This window comes from Apis laboriosa, unplaced genomic scaffold, assembly GCF_014066325.1.
Source record: "Apis laboriosa isolate Shangri-la unplaced genomic scaffold, ASM1406632v1 scaffold18_cov149, whole genome shotgun sequence".
Taxonomy (NCBI): Eukaryota; Metazoa; Arthropoda; class Insecta; order Hymenoptera; family Apidae; genus Apis; species Apis laboriosa.
Window position 1 is genome coordinate 337,107 of NW_025222233.1, and position 23,817 is coordinate 360,923.

General features: G+C 27.7%; 3 protein-coding genes and 1 long non-coding RNA gene across 9 annotated transcripts in view; 1 reads left to right on the forward strand and 3 right to left on the reverse strand.

Moving 5' to 3' along the window:
• Window positions 1-4,654: 4,654 nt before the first annotated feature.
• LOC122712038 (protein tramtrack, beta isoform-like) lies at window positions 4,655-13,694 on the reverse strand. Of its 3 annotated transcripts, none has more exons than XM_043931326.1 (6): window positions 8,163-8,751; window positions 7,634-7,876; window positions 7,100-7,491; window positions 6,789-7,001; window positions 5,898-6,287; window positions 4,655-5,691 (listed from the first exon to the last, which is right to left on the reverse strand). In XM_043931326.1, the coding sequence occupies exons 1-6, from the start codon at window positions 8,206-8,208 to the stop codon at window positions 5,443-5,445; spliced, it is 1,533 nt and encodes a 510-aa protein (XP_043787261.1). In that variant the 5' UTR covers window positions 8,209-8,751; the 3' UTR covers window positions 4,655-5,442. The 3 variants fall into 3 exon arrangements, with proteins under 3 accessions (XP_043787261.1, XP_043787262.1, XP_043787260.1); XM_043931327.1 differs by lacking the exon at window positions 8,163-8,751 and adding an exon at window positions 13,037-13,694 and having other exon boundaries at window positions 4,656-5,691; window positions 6,738-7,001; XM_043931325.1 differs by having other exon boundaries at window positions 4,656-5,691; window positions 6,738-7,001.
• A 2,035-nt stretch (window positions 13,695-15,729) lies between these two features.
• Window positions 15,730-18,279, reverse strand: LOC122712037 (protein downstream neighbor of son homolog). The gene is made up of 7 exons (XM_043931324.1): window positions 18,171-18,279; window positions 17,308-17,947; window positions 16,898-17,226; window positions 16,621-16,832; window positions 16,352-16,555; window positions 16,048-16,234; window positions 15,730-15,953 (listed from the first exon to the last, which is right to left on the reverse strand). Exons 2-7 carry the CDS (start codon window positions 17,919-17,921, stop codon window positions 15,781-15,783), a joined length of 1,719 nt encoding a protein of 572 aa, XP_043787259.1. The 5' UTR covers window positions 17,922-17,947; window positions 18,171-18,279; the 3' UTR covers window positions 15,730-15,780.
• A 1,237-nt stretch (window positions 18,280-19,516) lies between these two features.
• The window catches only part of LOC122712042, a 45,987-nt gene continuing 41,686 nt past the window's right edge, over window positions 19,517-23,817 (forward strand). The window contains exons 1-2 of the long non-coding RNA XR_006346243.1: window positions 19,517-19,535; window positions 19,798-19,886. This is a non-coding gene — a long non-coding RNA (uncharacterized LOC122712042). The remainder of the gene's footprint in view (window positions 19,536-19,797; window positions 19,887-23,817) is intronic.
• The window catches only part of LOC122712039 (lachesin-like), a 78,140-nt gene continuing 74,526 nt past the window's right edge, over window positions 20,204-23,817 (reverse strand). For all 4 annotated transcript variants that reach the window (XM_043931331.1, XM_043931330.1, XM_043931328.1 and 1 more), the window contains 4 exons: window positions 22,190-22,340; window positions 21,926-22,074; window positions 21,218-21,277; window positions 20,204-21,140 (listed from right to left, as the gene is read on the reverse strand). In XM_043931331.1, coding sequence (XP_043787266.1) covers window positions 21,013-21,140; window positions 21,218-21,277; window positions 21,926-22,074; window positions 22,190-22,340 — 488 coding nt within the window. In that variant the 3' untranslated portion in view covers window positions 20,204-21,012. The remainder of the gene's footprint in view (window positions 21,141-21,217; window positions 21,278-21,925; window positions 22,075-22,189; window positions 22,341-23,817) is intronic.

The window sequence follows — 23,817 nt, forward strand, 5'->3', positions numbered from 1 at the left end:
GATTCGTACATAATCATATAAAGATGATCATATAAAGATCATATAAAGATTGTGCGAAATAATAAATTGAATTGTCTCACAGAAATATCCTATTAGAGATATAAATCGAGAGAAATGCGAGAGGCATAAAATAGTTGAAAGTAAATACACAATAAAAAAAAAAAAACATCGTTGTATCGCACAAAATATCGATAAGTATCGAGCACATAAAGCATTTTATTATATGATTGGGGTGTAAAATTCACTTGAAGATATGTCAAAAGATATATGCATTTTATACGACAATAAGATAAAATTTAAGGTATGTTCTTGTTATTAGTATTATTAACACACAAAGCGTGCAGCTCGCAATTTGTAATTATTGGAACGACTTGTGTTGTGTATAATTTTCGGTCCTGATCATTAAAGATTTCGAATGTTAAACTATATACATACGTATGCATATGTATAATACAACTATGTATAATACAGGTATTTTCTGTGCGTTGCAATTTTTAATTCGTAAAATAATTATTTAATATTCTTCGTTTAATTTTTAATAATTTTAAAATATAAAAATAAAATAAAATATTTTTAAAAAATATTAGAATTAAAAATAAAAATGAGTGAATTTAAAAGTATAATTTGCAATTACGACAAAATTGCTGCGTACAGGTTAATTGTCAATAAAAATTCTGCGTCATGTTTTATAGCATGTTAACGTATTGCAACATTACAATTTCGCACGAGCCTGCCCAGCTTATGAAATATGTATAAATAAAAAGATAATGGAAGGAAAGATTTGTATTGAATCTATTTAAATGATTATTTTCCATTCTTTTTAAATTTTAAGTTATTGCGTATAGACTAGTATTACATGTTATGTTGTATAGTTGACAAATTTTTAGCCAATAAATAATACTGTTTATATCTAAGATATTTATCGCCATTGTTAAATATGTATGTTTGCTTGCTTGTCTGAACGATATGCGTAAACTAATACTTGTAATTAAAATATTTTTATTCAAAGCTTGATATTCTGTAGACAAATTGTTTTCCTATTTTCCTCTGATTAATTCTAATTTATGATGAATATATAATTTAAATTATATTATTATTATTTTGAATCATTATATTAAATAAATATCTTCATAAATCTTCAATATTTCTAATAATTTTGAAAAATTCAATGTAATCCGGAGGAAAATAGATTTGAGAACAATAATGTTGATACAAGGCGGTTTTAATATGTCGATTTCGATGACAAGGACGTATGTATAAAGAAAAATTAATTAAGGAATCGTCCAGATCGAATTCGTCTCGAGAAACAGAAGCTTATAAAAAAAACTTCCAAAGTTATCGTGCGTTTCTTCTTTGATGCAGCTATCGTAAAATGCATTTGCATAATATACATAAATGCAATCAATAGAAATAAGAAATAGAGCAAGAAAAAGAAATATAGAAAAAGCATCGTGCTTTCGATGTTGCCATTAATATAAGATAATTTATTTTAAAAAAAAAACACATAAAAAGTAAATCGATGTTAGAAAATATTAATTCACCGACATAAATTTTATCGATAAAATATCGTGATCACGATATCTCTCGAGGCCAATCTCGAACTAAGACGATTCTTTTTCGTAATTTTTTTATCAATGACATTGAATATTATGAGATTAGTATACAATTTTGGCGTTACATAATCATTGCAAATCATGACGAAGAGAAAGTATATACGATATATGCTAACGGAATAATTATCTTAAATTTCCTATCCGACTTTTGAAAAAGTCTGTGTATAAGCGAAAAGAAAATGTATTTGTAAAAATATATTATATGTCGGAGAATATAATGACAATTGCGAGTAACAAAAAGAAAAATATTAGTCTTTTTATTTTAATTATATCATTTTTTTTTCATTTTCATCATTTTATCAATTTATTCGTTATTATATGTGTTATAAATTTTTCACATTTTTAATTTTAACATATTAAATAACTCCTTTTTAAGAATTAGATCAAATAAAAAAACAAAAAATAAACAAATTTTTTTCACATATACATTTATTATCAGCTAAAAATTTGGATCAATCAATTTTTTTCTAAGATGATTTAATTTATTATTTTTTTAATTAATCGAATTTAATGATTCTAAATTTTTGATCATTGATATACTTCAAAATATAATATATATATATATATATATATATATTTGGGAATTTACTAATTAAACTAGACATTGACTTTAAAATTTATTTACACATGCTACACAATATACACTGTAAGATATGAAGACTCGCGTACGACCTTCTGGACGCTCTAAAAGATTGCACCAAGTACACTCGTAAATTTGTCTGCGATAGACCATGTGAAGGTCATGTCGCTGAAATAAATTGCACATCGCCGTAATAAAAGTTTTAATGCGGGAAGTGTAACACTGGTAAGTCGAGCAACAAGAATTTAACGAAATAAAATGCAATTCGTACAACAACAACAACTGATATTACAGAAAACACAATGAAGATGGCGTTAACGTCTACTATGTAATTATTTTATATATATATATATCACTCTTGAACTCGAACAAAATTGGCTTTCCGTGGATTCAAAATGAATAATTCGATATACACAAATTTATTATTTCATTCTTAAAACATGGAAACAATGATGATTATTTCTTATCTTATTTGTAAGAGAAATATAAAAATTAAAAAAATTATTTGTATTTTCTATTGATATAGAAATGACAAATCAATGCAAAATAATAGTGTTAATAATAGTGTAATAAAATAAATAATAGTGTTTCTAGATAAAATACAAATGTAAATACAAATGTACATTGTTCCATATTTTAAGTATCGAATTAGTTCATTCAGTTAAATGTAAGCGCAATTATAATAGTTACTTATAAAATTACAAAAACAAGAACACAAGAAAACGTCGATCAATCAAAAATCATTTAAGAGGCTATACTTCTAATAAGGAAAAAAAAAAAACAAATTAACAAGTTTCATACGAACGCAAAAAAAAAAAATTGCACCGGCTAATTTTTGAACGCTATTCACCATACTGTTGTTTTTTCCATTTTTATTTTATAGTACGACAGGCACGCACACTTACGCACACGTATACTCTAATATTTGGACATTTGTACTTGAAGTATTTATAATCGCGTGTATAACAAAATATTCGAAGCTACATTTTTTCTCGGCTCTGAAAATCTGAGATTGAGCCTCATCTATATAGATGTAGTTTGCACTGTCGTACATTTAACTGTAAACTTTAATTTTTATAGCAATAAGTTCAGAGAAATATATATTTTAAAATTAATTTTAACGACAAGTTTATTAACGTTATATGTATATATTCGTATGAAAATTTGGAAAAAAAAAAATTTATTTTTTTTCATATAATATGATGAAGTTTTAAAAAGTTTTTTAGGCATTTAAATAATTCGAACATATCTTAGGCCTACATTTAAAAACATCTGTTCAAATATAAATTATTTTATCGATAAAAATAATCAAAATGAAGTAAATTTTATAAAATTTTTCTTGTGCCAGAATCATATATTGCATAATTATTTAATTATAAGTTTATTATGTTAGAGGAACAATGTAAAATAAATATATATAAATATTCCTCCTAAATTAATAATTAATATGAGAACATGAACGAATTCTATAACTCGAATCAGTTAAACAGTTTCACAATGCAAACCATACCACAGTCTTCCAGCTTAAGTAATTTGGTCGAGTTTTCAACATAAATTTCATCTCCTAATCTTATCGTACGATAGAAATATCGTGTATTAAACGACGTAATGGATCGTCGTAAAATCCGACTTATCAGTACCTAAACAATCATCTCGAAAAATGGGAGATAAGGATTGTTTATTATTTTTTCCTATATATGGCCTGTATTCACCCTCGGTTAGTTAATCATGTAATCTAACGTAGGTGCTTCAGGTACTCTTTCGAACAAATTTCTATTTAATCTATAACAAGAATACCACGAATCTTAATAAATAAATAAATACAAAAGCCGTGATAAAAATTATTTGGTAAGATTATTTCGCCTTTGCGAGGAAATCGAAGACAGACATGATTACAATTATGATTTACAAATCATAAAACCTAAATTTAAATCATGTTGCAATAGTTTTATCGAAAAAAAAAGACAAGGCTTCGTTTCATTTTGTGCAAGATGATAATTCTTATAATAAAATGTTTTTAAGTTTTCGATATGAAAAAAAGAATCCAATGATATATGTCTTTTTGTATGAAAACTTTGAGTTTAGATTAGGTTAAGCGATGAATGGAAGAAATATTTGAAGATTAAATATGAAGTCAGGTTATGTTCATTTAATATATTAAATTATAACGATAACTTTGTTAATTCTAAACTTGCAAATATTCAGATAATTAAGACTTGGAGAGATATTAAATAAAAATTTAGAAATAAAAAAGATAAATTCCATGAGAAAAATATCCATGAAGATAGATTTATCTTAAAAAAATATCAATAAGTAAAATGATGCAATTGCAATGATTCATTTAAACAACTTTTATAAATCATAAAAAAATAAACTCTTTTTAAAATAAAAAAATTTGTTTTATAATTTTTTGCAATTTCTATTGTTTCCGCACAAAACTATCAACATATTTATATTTCTCTATTGATACTTTATTTAACAAATAATGTTTTGTTCATAGAAATTGCTCATCTTGCATATATAACCAATAAAATTTTCATAAATTCAAATAAATTTTTCATTCTTGTCTTTTAAGTTTCGAAATAATTTTGAATGACTTATACGAATAATTAATTGCATTTTTTTACATATTGAATTGATAATCTAAATACCTACATGTTTTTATTTGAATAAATTAAATCTCATTATTATCTCAACTACTTCGATGAAGTATATAATAAAGAACGAAAGTAAAACAAATATGCTGAAATTTTGTATAAGAGTAACAATCATTTCGCAACAATTTCATTCCATTTAAGTTTCGAAACGATGTAATACCTAATTAGCATTGTATATAGTGAAAATGTTTCTAATATAGTATATCGTTGCGTATTTATCTTAACTATATAAATATGAAATGTAACTTTTAACCAATTTATGATCTTATTAATTTACGTTGCTAGATTAAAAAATACGAATTTTCTTTGAGAAAAAATAAACATAGAGAATTAGAAAAATTATTGCACTTAAAATTTTTTAACTAATTAACTTTTTAACTAATTAATCCCATAATATATATAATATGAAATTTCTAATTAATTTGTCCCTCCTTATTAAAAGTTATTTGGACAAAGAAAAAACGAGAAAAGTACCTGATTCATATCGTTGATCGAGAAGCTCGATAATTTTCATCACTCTTTAACCATATTACGATTTCTTACCCATAGAAAAATATTTTTTATAGAAGTACGAAAAGAAATGAGAAATTATTTAAACAATATCTTGACCGTTTTCTACCTGACACCCATAATTGTCTTTGTCTTTATTCGCATCTTTATCTTTATTCTCATTTCCTTCTTCCACTATGTCTTCTTCTTGTTCCTTGAGTTTCCCTTCATTTTCAATGGATGCTAAATCTTCATTCTTCTCTGCCGAATTCGCAGAGTGTGATTTGTTTAACAAAGAACTGAATTCTCCAAATTTTAAAATTTCTTCCATGGCTGACTGTTCTAAATTCACCTGTAATGGATATTTGTATTATTATTAAATCTAAATTAATTTTCCTTTTCTATAAATGATAATAATAAATTTTATTACATTAATATTTTTCAATTCATAATAATGAAAAAAGATAAAAAAAAAATTGAAGAAAAATTAGGATCATTCGTGAAAACATTTACATATCATTGATTATATTATGCAAATGTTATGAAAATACATCTAACCTTTCTCGGTCTACCTCTTTTTGCTTTACCAGGTACAGAGGAAACCGACTGACAACTGGAACTCGACAAATTATTCTTTCTCTTCGGCCATTGTAAATGCGAGTCCAAATGCTGCTTCAACTTGTCCTGTCTAGCAAACATTCGTGGACAAATACTACAGGCAAAAGGTCGTTCACCTGTGTGAACCCTTCTGTGTCTAGCCAGATGAGAAGCTCTCGTGAAGGCCAAAGTGCAAAGATCGCAGGAAAAAGGTTTATACTGAGCTTTTTCAGACTTAGTTTGTATCGGCCTGGTCTCTTTTCCTTCGTTCAATCCTGATCTCTTCGTAGATATATCGCCCTTTTTCTTCATACTTAATCTTGAATTATCGTCCATACTCTTCGAAGAATCCTGAAAATAAAATGGTGTTATGATGAAGAAAAATCGTTTCCAATAGAGAATGATTTTGAACTTACAAGAACGTACGCAACAATTGAAGGATTCAGAGGCTAATCAGTGTAAGTCAAATTCTCTGAAAATGATTTGCATAGTTCAAAAATTATTTTATCGTTTCAACTTTAAACTTTCAATTGAGAAATCAATTAATTCAATTGTTTAATATTGATTTAATTGATTTGTCAATCGAAGATTTGAATAAAGAAATTTTTGAATTATGTCATATAAGTCATTTTCAACAATATGATTTACACGGATTAATTTCAGATTGATCTTATTATCACAATCAATTTATTCGCAATATCACATCCTGCCTGATTATAAATATCGATTAGCCAAAATTAGACCAATGAATAATTAAAATACCAATGAGAATGAATTTCAATCATGATCATCTTATCGTACCAGACTCTCATCTCGTTCTTGTAAGTCGTCGTTCATCTGTATATCCGGTACCGTAGGATCTGAGGAAGCGTTATTAAAATTCGACTCGCATTTAACCGCACTCGAATCTTCGTAACTCTCCCTCGTTGAATCTTCCTTCGAAATGACGCGATCCTTCGATCTATATTCCAATATATCATTATTCCTCGTTGAACGTCCCACGGAAACTCTTTTTTGACCTTTGAACCTTGTCTCTCGTTTGTACATAGGAGGCGGCATACGTCTCTGAAATGAGAAAATTATGTATTATCGGTTTTTAACAAATTATTACGATTCAAGCCAATTCAAGCAATTTTAATTAATATCCTTCGATTACAGCTTACGATTTGCGTGTCAGAAGTATGCAACGGTTCGTCGAACGCATCCTCGTGACCGTCAATCACCATTGGATCGTCTTCCACCTCGATCTCCTCCACTTTGATGTGATCCTCTAACGATTCTATGGAAGACTGTTTCGGCAAGAATGGAATCACGGACGGTTCCTTCATGTACTCTGTCGTGTGAACTCTCGCTTCTATGTGACACCGTTGCATTCGCGTCTCGACCCTTGTGTAAGGGCTGCGACTGTTTTCTTGGTTTCTCTGGTCACCAGAAAGGCCACGGATCTCTAGATCCGTCGCAGTCTTGATCAAAGAGGGCAAATGCTCCTCGGCGACGTCGATCGAACCGCGATACATGAAATCCAGAAGACATTCCATCTCTTCGACTGCCACACCTGCTCATTCGAAATGTAAATTGTATTAATAGATACAGTTTGTGAGTTTGTTAATTCTTGAATTTGATTGAATTAATTATTGAGTTTATTTCATGATGAAAATTTTTGTTGATAACAAAATGTTATATGTTTTAGAGTTTACCTTTTAAAATAAGAATTGGCTGTTCACCGTAATGTTCTTTGAAGACTCTTTCGAAATAAGGACTACACGCAGCCAAGACTAATCTATGCGCCCTCAACATTCCATCTTGACAAGCTAACGTTGTGTCTGTCAAGGAACCACTTTTGTACAACCCTTCGAATAATCCAGACAAGTTGGCTAGGTGATTGTTCCACGTGAGGTTAAATGTCTTTTCACCCATTATTGTGACGTGTCCAGTGTTGTCTATGAAATAAATGCATGAATGAATGCACATGAAACTTTTTTCAGAATTTTATCTATTAATTGATAAAAAAAATATATATATTCAATAATGTTTCTTATAAATTATTTTTAGCGATATTAAGAATCTGTCTGAAAAAATTAATGATTCGTTAACAATGCCAACAATAAAGTATTGCATAAAATTTTGTTAATTAATTATTGATTATTAATTAATTGGATATATTCATAAGTAATATATTTATATTCATCAATATCACATACTTTATTTTATATGTTTAATATTTACCTTTATTAATTAACGATCGTTTCATGTAAGTTATTTTGAGCAACATTAAAAAAGAATCTGCCCAAAATTTTATTCAACACATAAAGTTATGAATGGATATATTCACAAATAAGTTTGCATAACATTTATATGTCAATTATTTTGAAAATTTTGATTTTATTCTCCATTATTTTAATCAATATAAGATACAGATATCTTCGAGAAAGTACAAATACATCGAATCGAGCAACGACTGAAATTCACAATCAATACAAGGAAAATATTTCATTCGTGTTTGTAAGTGTTACATCATAATTGAATCATACTTGTACATTGATACTGACATTGAAACATCAGTTCATTTCACACGTTCCACGCAATTATTCGAATCCTTTGTGTCGAGATATTTATATAATAGTTCGCTTCTTATTGTTATACACGCGATGCGACAAAGTCTAACAATGTTGGTATATGACACTCACGTGTGCACGTGATACTCGTGCAGTTTAAGCGTTCACAAAATTCACGAAGTTCATGAACGATAATTAAAATCAACAATAATTTATTATCATTATTGTAATTGTTTGTAAGTGTTTATTATGAAAAAAATTTGACAAAGAGAAAAAGAAAGAAAAAATTTTTATTGCATTATTGAAATTGGAATAATTATTCAAAAATTTAATTAAATTCGTAATTTTATTATTAATTAATTTCATTTGAAATGAAACTGAAAAGATTATTTTGCTAATTCTTTTTTTAAGTTAATTGATGTATGGCAAAATATTACTTGTATATTTATTCAAATATTATTTCGAGTTACATACATTTTCACACATATACGCTGTATACGAATGAGTATAAAAATAAAAAATCATTTATTATCGAGGATACAAAGTCGAAAGGAAAAAACAAGGATTCAATTGTGTAATTGTAAGATAAGATAAAAAAAACAAAAAATCGATTCTATGAAGAAAAAATTAAGAAATAGAAGATGTCGATATACAAAATTTTAAAAGAAATTTAAATAGAATTATATTTAAAATACAAGAAATACACTCAATAACAGAAAGAAAGAATTACATAAAAATCAGAATTATAAAATAAGAAAAAAAATATAAAAAAAGAAAGAGATCGCAAAAAATAAAGTGAGGTTACATATCTTCTCGTTTTATCAGATAAAAAGAAGAACGAAAAAAATCATAAATTCTCTGGATCAAATGAATATTAAAATAAAGAAACATTTAATAGCATGATAAGAAAAATTATGTCAAAATTATGTTTAAAATCAGGATAAAAAAAAATAGAAGAAAAAATCGAAGAACAATGATCGTAAAAAGTGAAATGAAATTACATATCTTCTCATTAAATTATGAAAAAAAAAAATTATAAAATTATCAAATGAAATAAGGAAGAAAATTTTATTTAAAATAATTCAATTATGATTCAATATCATGATAAAAAAAATTAAGATAGAATTATAATTATGTATAACTTCACAATAAGAAAAAATAAAATAGAAAAAGGAAAACTTACAACGATCGCGAGAAACGAAATGAAATTGTATATATATTTGAATCAGGTAAAAACAGAAACGAATAAAAAGACATTGCGAAATTATCAAATAGAGAAACTCACAATTTAAATACGATCGCAATACGATATCCGGCGTAACGTTGTTATTTATATCGCGTGAAATAAAATGGAACTAGGGAAGAAAGCTAGGCTAGTGAAATACGTGGTCATAGGGAGGATGCACAGTTAGATGTATGGATACACGGGAATGTAGTGGAAAGTGGGCTGAAGAAGGGCAGAGCGATCTAGCGGTGGTCATGCGCAGACGTGCATGGCTAGGTCCGATCCATAATTTCGTTGGTGGACCCCGTCACGCATTTGCCAAGGGGCTAGGCTCGTGTGTCGCACCCTTTTTTCCCTTTCGTTTCGAAGCTACGTCACACGAGGGGGGACCACGAAAATCGACGACAGAGAGAAAACGGCCCCCTCTGCGCGATCGAGGATGGTCGTGTTCTTTTTGGGAGAAAATTTTAAACATGCTTTTTTTTGGCGACAGAAAAAGAGAGAAAAGACACACACACACACACACACACACACACACACACATCACGTATACTTGTCTAACTACGAAGAAAAAGATACTAAGAAATGTGAAGTAACAATATAATGTTATAGGAATTTAATTCTTTACTAGTATTTTTTGTGTGAAAAATAAATAAAAAAAGAAGCGTTATTAAAATTATAATTAATAAAATAATAAAATTAAATTCATTTATCATACAATTCAAATTTCAAGTTGAATATTTGAAAATTAAATACATTTATATAATATATTGTAAGTAGACAAATTGCCACTAATGATAAAATTTAATTATTTTTTCTTCATTCTGAAAATATGATAAAATTGATAAAAAGTGAAAATTATTTAATATTATCAATTTAAGATAAATTTTATTGTCGAGATATTTTCATATGTAAAAAAAAACAAAGATAAAAATTTCACAAGGCTAAAATAATATATGTTTGATTAATAAATATCAAATATTCTTAGTTATTCATCAAAAACACAAAACATCAATATCATTAAAATGTATATATCTAATATCTATTATTATTAATTTTAAATGATATAAAAGTTCAACGAGTTACAATCACGCGAAAATTATTTAAAATTATTTTTTAGTTTTTGAAAATCAATTTTTTTTTATTATATAACTCAAAATTCTAACATTATATAAAATATATTAAAATAATATCAAAATAATATTTATATATTATTAAATAATATCAAATTTATGACACTTATATACTTGTATACTATTTTTAGCTATATAATTTATACTATGATCTGTGCTATATAAATTAATTAGGTAATCTTTACCTAAATAAGGTAAAAATACAACTGAAACAAATATTCATCAAGATGAAACATTGACGTAGAATTATTCTTGAAAAACACGTACGGTATATCTAATATGTGCATTGATTACGTAGCAAATAGGTGCATGCAATAAGAAGATAGCTTAATAACAAAGTTCAACTTATGTTTTTATAAATTCATTTACATTTGTTTAAGATACTATAATCATAATTTGTCCATTTTTAATAATAGATACAATCTTTAATAATTTTACAGTTTTAATCATATATTGAAAGATTTCATTAATAATTCGATATATATAACACTGTGATAAAAAAAACAATTGATATCAGGTGTGTGTAATCATTTTAGATACACATTATGAAGATAAAGTTATCGAGATATTATTAAACACATATAAAAGTAATGTTTCTTCCTTAAAATTATAAAAATTAAATTTAAATTTCAAACATTGGATTTAGGTTAGGTAGTTTTACATTATATTTTATATTTTTATAAAAAAAACGATCTAAATGACAAAAATAATTTTTTATTAGCAATATTGTTTATGAAATAAAATTATTAATAAAAACAATTACTATTTCAAGGAAAATTTCATTCACATTCGAATAGCTTGTGACTATATTCGATGTACCATCTGTATCCTCGTACAAGTATAATAAACATACTAAAACTATCCACTCAACGAGTTACGAAAATAACAGCATGAACAGAAGCAGAAATTTTCACTAACGAATTATTTTCGTATCACTTTTGTATTTTGCTCATATATTAAAATATTATAATAAATGTTATATTTTCATCAAATAAAAAAATATTTATGTTTTAAATCAACAAAATTGCTTATTCAAAATTTATCATTTTAACCTATACACATTTATAAAAGCGGTCGATAACTGTTAAGCAATCGAAAATATTCAATTTCATAAAATTCAGAATATTACGCGTATGACAATACTTATTCATTATGGTTTATTTGAAATTACGTATCGAGGTCACTGATTCGCGTGACTAAGGTATCCAAGAATGCACAAGATCTCCCGTGGCTGGTTAGAGCGCTCTAGAACGCCGAAGATCAAGAGAGCAAAGAGTCGGTTTAAACCGTGTGCCCCGTCCTAACGTCGACTCTATTAATATCCGCGCCTTGTCGTCGCGTCTCGAGAACGTGTGCACAGATATAGAAGCATTAATACGACTGTCCTTTTTATTAAAAAATCTTCTGTTCTTAGCATCGACAAATCGAACAAGCATTTTCGAGTTGATCTCGATACGACTAGTACATAAGAAAAGATAAACAAATCGAATACTAGAAAATAATCGAAACAATTTTAACGCTTTAAAAATCGAGGTATCGAAATCTATTTCAAGATTGTTATTCTACAAAAATAGAAACGTCGAGGGTCTATCGTTACGATTGATTAAATCAATTTAAAAAGTTTGTACAAAAATACATTTAAACGTAATCTCGCATGTATTTTTCCTTCGCGAATTTCATTATTTTACGGCAAAATTGCGACATGATTTTCGATATCATCGATTCTCGAATACGAGAAACGAAAGGAGTTACAGCTTTAACAGGACATGTCGTAGATGTCGTACAAGTGCATTCGCAGTCAATTATGTGATCAACTACGACCATTCGCTTCATGAAGCTATTAGGAACAAGTTAATAGAATCATCGCACCGTTCCAATGTATGATGGGTTATGGTAAACAGAAAGAGGAAAAGGTACAAACTGTTGCGATTCTAACTTAGCCTACAGATGTCGTACGAAGTCTTAAGCTCGATCGAGTCAGTGCAAATACTTAATCGACAATGTCATTTCACCCTTGTGAAAAGTTCCTTCACCGATTCGAATCGATAATTGATCAAAAGATCACTGTCAAAGTACAATTATATTTAACGATTTGTTGAACAAGCCTTAAATTAAAAATACAACGATACTGAGTAAAATATACTCTAATCATAAATATTTTTTTCTATTTTCTTCATATTCACTCACCTTTGACGATAAAAAGTTAAAAGACGATTAAAGTCTCGTGAGATTAAAAATATCAGCAGCAAGAGATCAATCAGGCGACCACGGTCCAAGAAGGAAGGTAAGATTAAAATACACCTTCGCAAGTTTTCACTTGTTCCTTTTTTTCACAACCACCGTACGTATGTTACTTACACCCTTATTTCATTCGTTCCCCGAAATAAGAAATTTCGAGCGAGAACACCGGATCGCGAACAAAAAAAAGCATACGCGAGGAACGTACACCAAGTGTGGTATTGAGCAAGCTATTGGGCTCACTCTGCGAGGGGCACGGCACGTGCTGGGGCTCCCTCGACCGAGTCGCGACTGATATCATTTCCAGCGGGGGACTGTGGGGTCGGCAGCCAGAACCCCACCAGGGGGTCTTCGTGCAACCCCCACGCGGTGTCGTAGTAGTCGTGTTCGCCGTCGTGGTTGTAGCTCGTTGTCGTGGCTCCACCGTTGCTAGCCTCTCGAAACCCCCTTTGCACGTACAGGGAATAAGGGACCAGGATGTATACGTACATCATGGGGAGAGAGATTCTCTCTCTTTCTTCTCTCATATCGCGATCCTTCTATCGTTCTCGCTCGCACTCTCTCGCTCTTACACTCCCACGTACCTTTCTCACCTCTGTCTCGTTTCTACGCGCACTTTTATCGTCTACCTCGCTCTTCGTTCCTCCGCGTACTTCTCTCTCTTTGTCCGTATCTCTATCCTCGTTCCGCGCAACGCGTCAGATCGAAGCGTTTGTTTCTCTTTCGCCGTTCTACTAGCTTCAGTTCGGTTCAGTGTAAAACACGCGCAACACCAACACGACCGTACATTCTTCCTCCCCCGCCCGTGGCCCCCTCCCCTCGCGCGAATCCCTTACCCCCTACGTATCCAGCAGCTTTATCCACCCTGAACCCTCCTATGTACGAGGGTTGCTTCTCGGCAGGCCTGATCGGACGTTCGCGAGAAGGGACTTTCCCCTCTGCCTCTCTATACCGCCCTAACCATGCTTTTTTTTTTCGTATTTCAGATTCGAGCTTGTTTCACTCTCGAGAAAAATTTTATCCCACATATTACACGACCTCTTTAGTATTTCAACGAATATTGTAAAATATCGTATTATCATAAATACAAATCATAGTATTTTTTAAAAACGGAATGATTATTCAGCAATTAAAATTTTTCATTTTGGCTGATATTCAAAACTAATTATATTTTATTTATTTTTATATGTATGATATTCCTTCTTTTTTTTTCATTTTATTCTCAATTTACAATGAAGGATTTAAAATGTTTTTAGTGGTTTGATAAGATGCTTTCGTAAAGAAATTCAGCTTTAAATTGGAGGAAAAGCCAATTTTCAAATGGATGGCAAAGAAGATTTTTGGTATACGAGTATCGTTTCTCAACAAAGTTCTCGAGGGCAATATTATCGATGCATTATTCGATTCAAAAAGTAAACTCGTATAAAAGACCTTGGAACATATAACTGCTCGTTAAAGAATATCGCAATACGATGAACACTGACTGCAATGGGCACTGACGTAATCATCACATTTATGTAGACGCTCATATTTGATGCGAACCTACATACGTACGCGTAAATTATAATAGTCGTATTCAATTTCTATATCTGGATTCATGTATTAATATAATTTTAAAAAAAATCTCTTTCATCAAATTTGAAATCTTGAATGATATAATTGAAATTAAATGAGAGAAACTTGAATTTTATCGCCAAGTAGTGAAGAGATATTTTTATATTTATATATTAAATTAAATATGGAAAAATAAATAAAACAATATCTTATTACAATATATAATTGATTGTTCACGCTCGAGGTGACCGGGCGACCAATTCGGGGGCAGCGAGCGAATATCGATTCGTTATTTTTAGGGGTAGTCCATCCATGAACCCCACCTTCGTCGCGCCCCCGTTCGAAAATTTGTCTCTAATGAATTATTATTATGAATATATTTATAAATCTAGTTTGTTCTATGAAGTTAAAGAAATAAATAGGAAAAATAAAAAAAATAAAATGTAATAAAACGTAGAAAGTAAGAACAATTTTATAACAATTATATTTTGTTATTAAAAAATATTTTACATAGGAAAAAAATCTAATTTGTATCGAATAGTTAAAAAGTTATAGTAATTTAAAAGATTGAAATAATATATATATATGTTATCTAAAAATTATATAATTTATTAATTTAAATAATTGTAGATAATAAATGTTAATACATATCTAAAAATAAACTAAATAAAAATTTCTTTAATTAGTTTTAAAATATTTATTGCACAGCTGATTAAATTTCTTTAAATAAACAATTCTTAGAAAAATAAATACATTGATATAATTTTATTTTTATTATAATTTTTATTTATAATTTATATTTTATCATTATTTTAGTCAATATATAAAATTTAATATCAACAATAATAAAAAATGTTATTATTATAATTACACATGATAATTATGATAAGGCATTTTCATAATTTTTATTAATTCGTTATATAAATATGTTAAAATTAATATTAATTTTTAATCTTAAAATCAATTAATTATTTTCATTTGAATTAATATTATTAATTAATAATTAATTTGAAAATAAATTATATTATCATAACATTTAAAATTATTTACAAAAGTAAAAATACAAAATATTTCTTTTTCTTAAATTAAAATTTAAGCATAACTGATTAAGCTCTGCTTTTAACATTAACAATTATTTGTCAAGACCATGTATACAAATTATTTGAAAATTTAATATTTTCTATAATTTGAACATAGGCTGGATCAGGACTACAAAAATGTTTTAATAATTCACTATTAAATCCACAATCGCTCAAATTTTCTTTGCCAAAAACATATTCTGGAATTGGTACATTTTTGGATTCCGTTTGTTCTGTGAAAAAAAAAATTATTAGTTCTTTATATAATATTTGTATTACAAAAAAAAAATCATAATTTTGAAAAAAAATATATATATATATATATACCAAATTTCTGTTTCATTGCTGAAAATGAAGTTGTCGAACCTAATTGTGCACAACTGGCAGAATATTGTTCTAGCTGGCTAGATTTCATTAAAAAACAAAGAGAAGGCAACACATGAGGCAAAAGTGGTCCTTTTAATTCCAAAGAAAAATATCTTTCTTTGTCAACACGAACTGTACTTTCTTTAACCTTTAAAAATGAAATATAATAATTTTCAATTTATATTATATTATTATAAATATTTATATTATTTATTATTATTTTTATAAATATAAATATTAAATATTAAATATTAAAGTATGATACCTTAATTGGTTTTAAAGTTGCACCATGAAAAGCTACTGGTGAGAGAAGAGTTGGAGGCACACCTGCCAAAGGACCACTTGTTGTAATGGCAGATTTACAATTAATTAAAAAATTAAATAAAGCTTGTGCATCAACACCTTTTACAAAAATAAGAGATTGTTTCATATTATCTATTTCAGTTTGTTTTTCTAATGTTATTCTTGCCTGCAATGAAATTATATATTTATAAATAGTGTGTTAAAACAAAATTGCATGTATTTGAAAATTACCTGAGAATTATTAATTTTACGAATTTCAGAATTTTCAACTCCTAGACTTTCCAACCATTCATCTTGTGTTTGATCTTCTTCATCATCAGGATTTTCATTCTCAGTAAAGTTTGATATATTTGATAATGTTGAATCCACAGTATCACATCCTGAATCAATTGTATCTGATCGTCGTTTAGAATCTTTTTTCAAAGGCATTGTATATTCAATTTCTATAAAAAGATAATAAAATAATATGGAATTTTTCCAATATATTATATATATATATTTTTTATACCTTCTTGTTTCAGAGATTCTCTAAAACCACGTGTTGTAGGTGTCAAAAGTGCATGAGCTTCAGAAATTCCACATATTCCAGCAGCACGGAATAATACAGTAAAATTGTTTGCACACACATAAAAATATGGACATTGCCGTGCTCTTAATAAATGAAAAAGAGATCTAAAACTTTCACTCCATTCTTTATATAAAGCTTCTTTGATGGCTATATTGTTTACTATTGTTGTATTACTTGTTAAATTTGCACTCACTTTGCCAGCAGAGCGAGGAAATAATTCTAACCATGGTAATGAAGGATGTTGCCATATTAAACAACATCTGTGCAATCTGATCAATAGATATTTTAATCAATTGATCTGTCTTTTCTATTGAATTAAAATATATAAAACAAAATATTATAAAAATTACCTTGCATTTGGACTAGTATCTAAAGTTGAATCTTGTTCACTAATATCCAAACATCTTACAAAACCAGTAGTACCCGATGCTTCTTCGCTAGTTTTCAATTTACAATTCCATGGAAATGGTTTTGGGGACATAAATCTCATTTTAGTTTTTAAAGTCCAATCCATTGGAATATATTTTTCTCCTTTTGGAATTTCTGAATCCAGAATATTCTTATTTGTTTCCAATTGTAGAAATGCATTACTGAATGTTAATGGACAATCAAGCATTAAATTCTCAATTTTATTTTTTTTAGGAGTTTTAAGTTTTAATAATTCAAATAATGTATTATCATTACTAGTTTCCAATTCTGGAGATGTTACATTCAATTTTTTATTTTTTATTTCATCCTTAGCAAAAGGATTTTTTCTCTTTTGACCTACACATTCGTTAGATTCAATATTTTGTTTATTCTCAATTGTTTTTTGAGTAGATCCTAATTTTGAATTTTCTCTGTTAATGCGTGTATTATTTATACGTGCTTGAAGTGCACGTTTTTTCATTTTTAGACGATGCAACTGCATTACTTCGTCTGGTCTTTTCCATTCTAACAGTTGCACTTTGTTTATATTCTCCATTGGTAATTGAAATAAATTTTGTCATCCTATCAGATAAAAAATATAAATAACTTACTAATAATGATAATAATGATATTTAATATTAAAAAAATTGAACTATAATATTAATTTTTCTTTAAAAATTTCGTTTTTGAATTACAATTATAGGTTAGGATTTTAAATATTTTATATTTCTATTTCTTTCAGAATGTTAAATATTTTTTAAAAATATTGCAAGAAGATAGATATAAAATAGTTAGATATACATACGGCTATTTAAAACTTTTTTTTCAATTTAAAAATATCGTCAATTAAATGAAGATTTCGACATTCATTAAAATCACTTCTAAACTCACTACTACACAAGATGTAGTAAAATAAACAAGATGTCGCATCGAACGCATATATTATCTTTACTATAATTATACTTTATTATAATTACTTTGTTCTAACTGTACTATACTTATTATATAATGTACACATATATATAATATAGAAAAATTTCAGTATATTTATTTTATTTTCGAATATTTCAAATTATATTTTATTATCTAAATAATAAAAAAATACATAATTTTTAAAAAAATAATTAAAAGAATAATAAATAAATTAATTTTAATATTTTTATTCTATTTTATTAAAAATATAACAAGAATAAAATATCAAAATTAATTTATTTATTATTCTTTCGATTATTTTTTTAAAAATAAAATCATATATTTTTATATTATATTGCATAATATATAAGTTTAAATCATAGATTTCTATAATATTAAAAATATAAAGAATAAAATATTAAAATTTATTTATATAATTTATTTCCCTTTATTCTTTAAATTATTTTATATAATTAAATGTATAATTAATGCATATTATACGATATTTTTATTTTCGGTGCAGTTTTGAATAGAAGAGAATATTATATAAATTCGTATCATTGCTTTAGCCAATAAGAAAAGCCAATAAGCAATCAGTATGTGACATTATTCCGTTATTAAAAATTGTGACAGGATGTGTTGTTTTCGAATCGATAAAAGTGCGTGATATTTGCAAAATTTTTATTGATATAATTTATAGACTATTGTTAACTTTTTATAATTAATACTTCGTTGTTTAATGATAATTTATTGTAAAATTGTTTATTATTTCGAAAGAATCACATTTACAAATGATCAAACATAGTTTATCGTGCCGTTTGCATTTAATCTTTCTTTATACATATTTATAAAAATTTTGACACATAACTACAATTTCTTTTATCGAAAATATAACTTCATTAGATATAGGTATGTAATATTGTCTTTTATTTATTACGATCAATTTCATTGAATTAAATTAAGACGCATTCTTTGTCTTTTTTTTATTTATATATTTATGCATTTGTTATGTATACTTAAAAAAAAAATGTTCACTGAAAATATATAAAATATAAAATATTTCTCATTGAAAATATTTCTTACTGAAAATATTTCTTACCACAATCTTTCTAGTGATTCGTGCTTACACGATTTGTTGCCAAACTATCCCCTCTCCAATTTGAAATTCAATAGGCATAACGGCGCAAGATTTCATTATTGTGTCGACATTTGTAGTGTTTAGACGTCGTTTCTCTTCGTGCCATGTGTAATTTTTCTGGTGTATATTTACTTTATTTTCCAAAGCTATATTTTTTTATTATATAATAATATTCAATTAATAACATATTTATTATCATAGTTGATCTTTTGAAATTAAATTATTTTTTTTTATCGATTTATTTAGATTGGAAAATAATTCACATTATAGATTTCAAAGATGAAATTTTAGCTTGATTTTTGTCTTATTTCAATATAATTAAAATTTTTGTAAATACATTTGATACATTTATTTTAAATTTTTTATTTTCTTTTGTGATTAGATCATTAGATAATTGCTGCAACGATTTAGAAGGCGGAAAAAGGATTTCAAACGTAGACGCCATGATGATTGATATTTTAGAGATTAGAGGTAAGTGTAACAAATTTTCGTAGCAAATATTGAGCTTCAGTTGATAATATCGAACAATATAACTTATCAAAAGTGCACAGCAAGTGCTGCCACATGATAAGTATATATTTCTAAAAATTGAGATGAAAAAATATATAGGTTTCAATATTTTAAAATATTCAAAGTGGATATTAAAAATTTCTTTTTAAAAAAATATTTTTTTCTTTTGATAATTTATCGTACGATTTATCATGAAATAAATTCAGTTTAAAAATATTTTTGGTCCCTTTATTTATATTTTCTTAGTTTTATTTTGGTACATAGAAAGTTTTGTGAAATTTTCTTTTCAAAATAAAACTTTAAGATAAAGATCCTATAGAACTATTTTACCTTCATCGTGATATGGTAGATATGTATCTATTCGAAAATATATAAAAATTATTATGAAAAAATGAGGAAAAGGAAGTGAGATATAAGGTTATATGCAATTGTAAACAATATATATACAACGTTCGATCGCATATTTTTATTTCGAAACATCGAATTTCCTGACGTCTAAATATCCGCAACGCTGATACCAATGATAAGATGATTGTGAAATGTACTTATTATCAACGTCTCATTAAAGCATTATTAGGAAGGGCCAAGCTGCTTCAGCGTTTCCAAGTCTTGTATTTTTTTTTTAATATTATTTATTTTGCGGTGCGTCTTTCCATCGATCCATCGATTTTGTAAATCGACATTTAGCAAAATGAATTTGCAAATCTAAATGGGCGCATACATTGACAACATCCATTGATCTAAAAATGTTTTCAACATTTGGAAGTAGGAAAGGGGGAAATAGGAAGATGTGTAGAGAATACGAACCTCCGATTTTTATTTTTTTTTCTTTCTTTGGTTCGCCATTCTCTCTCTCTCTCTCTCTCTCTCTCTCTCTCTCTCTCTCTCTCTCTCTCTCTCTCTCTCTCTCTCTCTCATACACACATTCAAATCGAATTTTTTTTCTTTTTAGAATTGCAAATACTCTTTCTTTGATTTGTATTATGCTCAAACACACACATTCACACATTCTTGCTTTTATTTTTTGTCTTTTGGCACAAAGTTATCCGGCACTCAGTTTGGCAGTGATCAACAGAGGATGCCTTCTTCACCGCGGCCAGAGTAGCACTGATATGAACAGACACATCGATAAATAATGCGATAACTTTTTCCAACATCCAAATAATCCTTTAAAGCTGTTACCGGCGCCTGAACTTTGCGCCGCTTCGGCTAAACCTGAACGGTACAATCGATATTATTTCATGCTGCGTATTTATTTGATAATAGTCATCGTCGTGAAAAGGAGAGCTTACCGCCGATTATAGATACGTGATCCTTTCCTCGTGATGATCTGTCGAAACCGATCTTAATTTCTGAAAATGATATATGTATATATGTACACTAATATTTTCGTTAAAATTATTTTAATTTTCAAATCATTCGAAGAGAGAGAGAGAGAGAGAGAGAGAGAGAGAGAGAGAGAGAGAGAGAGAAAGAGAGAGAGATTGAAATAAATAGAATATATTAAATTATATCTATAAAGTATTAATATATTTGTGGAATATTTTTGATAAATTTTTAGCTTAAAATAAACACAAAAGTTATACAAAAATTGAAATCGTTTGATTAAGTTAAGTTAAGTTAGATTTATTTACAAATATTTAAAGAAATAAAATGAAGCAATATCATAAAAACAGAATGAGATAGTTTATCTAATTTTAATTGTTTATAGTCTATATAATAATTGATCATTTTGCTAACTTTCGTATTTGTTTTAGTTTCTAAAATCTTTTGAAAATATCCCACGAATATATTAACAATATTTATATATTGATTTAAAAAAAAAATATATAATAAAATTTTTATTTTTCTTATTAATATATTAATACTCTATATAATTCATAGTAAAACAATTCTTAAAATATATATATATATAAACAGAAAATTTTATTTTACTTATTCTAATCAAAAAATAAGAAAATATATTTATTCAAATCTATATAAAAGTAACAGAACCTTACCGTATAACCTTAAAGTGCCGTCGGCTTTGCCAAGACTGTTGGTCGACACACATTTGTAACTGCCTACGTCCTGCTCGGTAAATCCTTTGATTAACAACCACATCAGAACTTTGTATCCGGATCGTTCTTCCCTCACACGGTACTTGAGTCTGCAATTCAACAATGAAATTTTTTTTTTTCTTTTTGCCAGCTATTTTATCGAAATGCTCCCACGTATATGCTGAATCGAGGTTTAAGATTAGAAAAGAACGGATATAGCCTTACCCTTCGAGCAACATCTCGTCCTCTAAGCCCCGCCGGTTCTTTACCCAGTAATTAATTGTGTTTGGGAATGCCTCGACGTAGCATTCTAGCTGCACGTCCGTGCTCAAAGGTGCGCCCAGAAGCTGATTAGGCGCTTTGACGACAGGTGCAACTGTGAAAGCGATTTCAAATTAATTAGCCGATATTCATCTCGTTACACGGCTCGTCAACGTTTTAATTAACGTTTTCGTGCATGCTAGATATCGTGAAGATATATTAATTTGCTTTTTTGCGTTTTCATAGTATTGACCGCTCATGATATATATAATATGTACACTGTATATTGTAGAATATTCATTATGATTATTAAGAATCAATCAACGTGTCTGTTTTAATTATTTTCGTTATTAGGTGGGACTAATTAAAATCTTTTTAAATTTTTGTATTTTTTTTTTTTTAAATTTTTCTTTTTAATTTTATCATATGAAAACAAACTTGTTAATTGACAGGCAAAATGGATTAAAATTGAAGATAATTTTGAAAATTTATCGAGAGGTCATCGATTATTATTACATCGATGAATTCAATTAAAAACGTGGAATTGATAAAAACAGTTTTTTTCATTTTCGTTATTTTCAAATAATCGTATATCCTCGTTGTTCTCGTTTGCAAAATGATAATATTTCAACGGGAATAGTGACGTTTATTCATTGAAACAATGCAAATTACATGATACAATTTGTTATTCGTTATTTTCCTATTATTAATACATTAAACGATCCCCTTTAGCCCCTTTAGCCGTTTGAGGATAATTTACGATTTTAGAAATGCGCCTGTCAATGTGTACGGGTGTAAAATCACAACAACTTGCGTATGATAATTTTATGCGGGCTTTTAACGCGCCACGATAATCCATTTCGAAAGTAATATTTGCCAAGGTATTATTACGGTTTGATGGCATTGTTAAAAAATGTATCGATATTAAAGTATAAAGGATATACGGATATTTAATTATTAACATCGGCGGTACAATGCTAAATTATTATTGGAATCTATTTCACGTTATGAAAATTGAGAATAATTAATTCTCGTTTTGTACCTTTTGTCTTGGAATAATTAATACCGGTATCAGTATCAATTTCGATTGGCGTGTGATCATTGGATATTGATATAAATTATTCTATGTATATATAAACATACGTGTTTTTCGTTAAATAATGATACATTCGAATTATAATCGATTTTAATCGAATTTAAAATTAATCAAGAATATCCGTAGTGAATAAAAATTATTAAACACGGCATGTATTATCGTATGGATCGTTTATTAGGAAGGTAAATTATTCGTTTCCTTTACATTTTTGACTTACGTCATTTGCATAATTGAAATGCAGATTCTTAATGACACGCTTTTTTCAATCATAAAATATCCACGAACGATTATCGTATAATTTATTAAAATTAATAAAAATTTGAACCGTTGTAATTTCAAAAATAGTAACTTCCGGTGAATAAGTGAACGATCGTTAGAAGCGCAAAACTTTGCTCTTTAAAATATCTTTAAATTTATTTTAATACGATTTCCGGTTGCCAAGATATCACCGTGTAAAGAAAAGGATAATTTTTAGCAATTCAATTCATCTAAAATC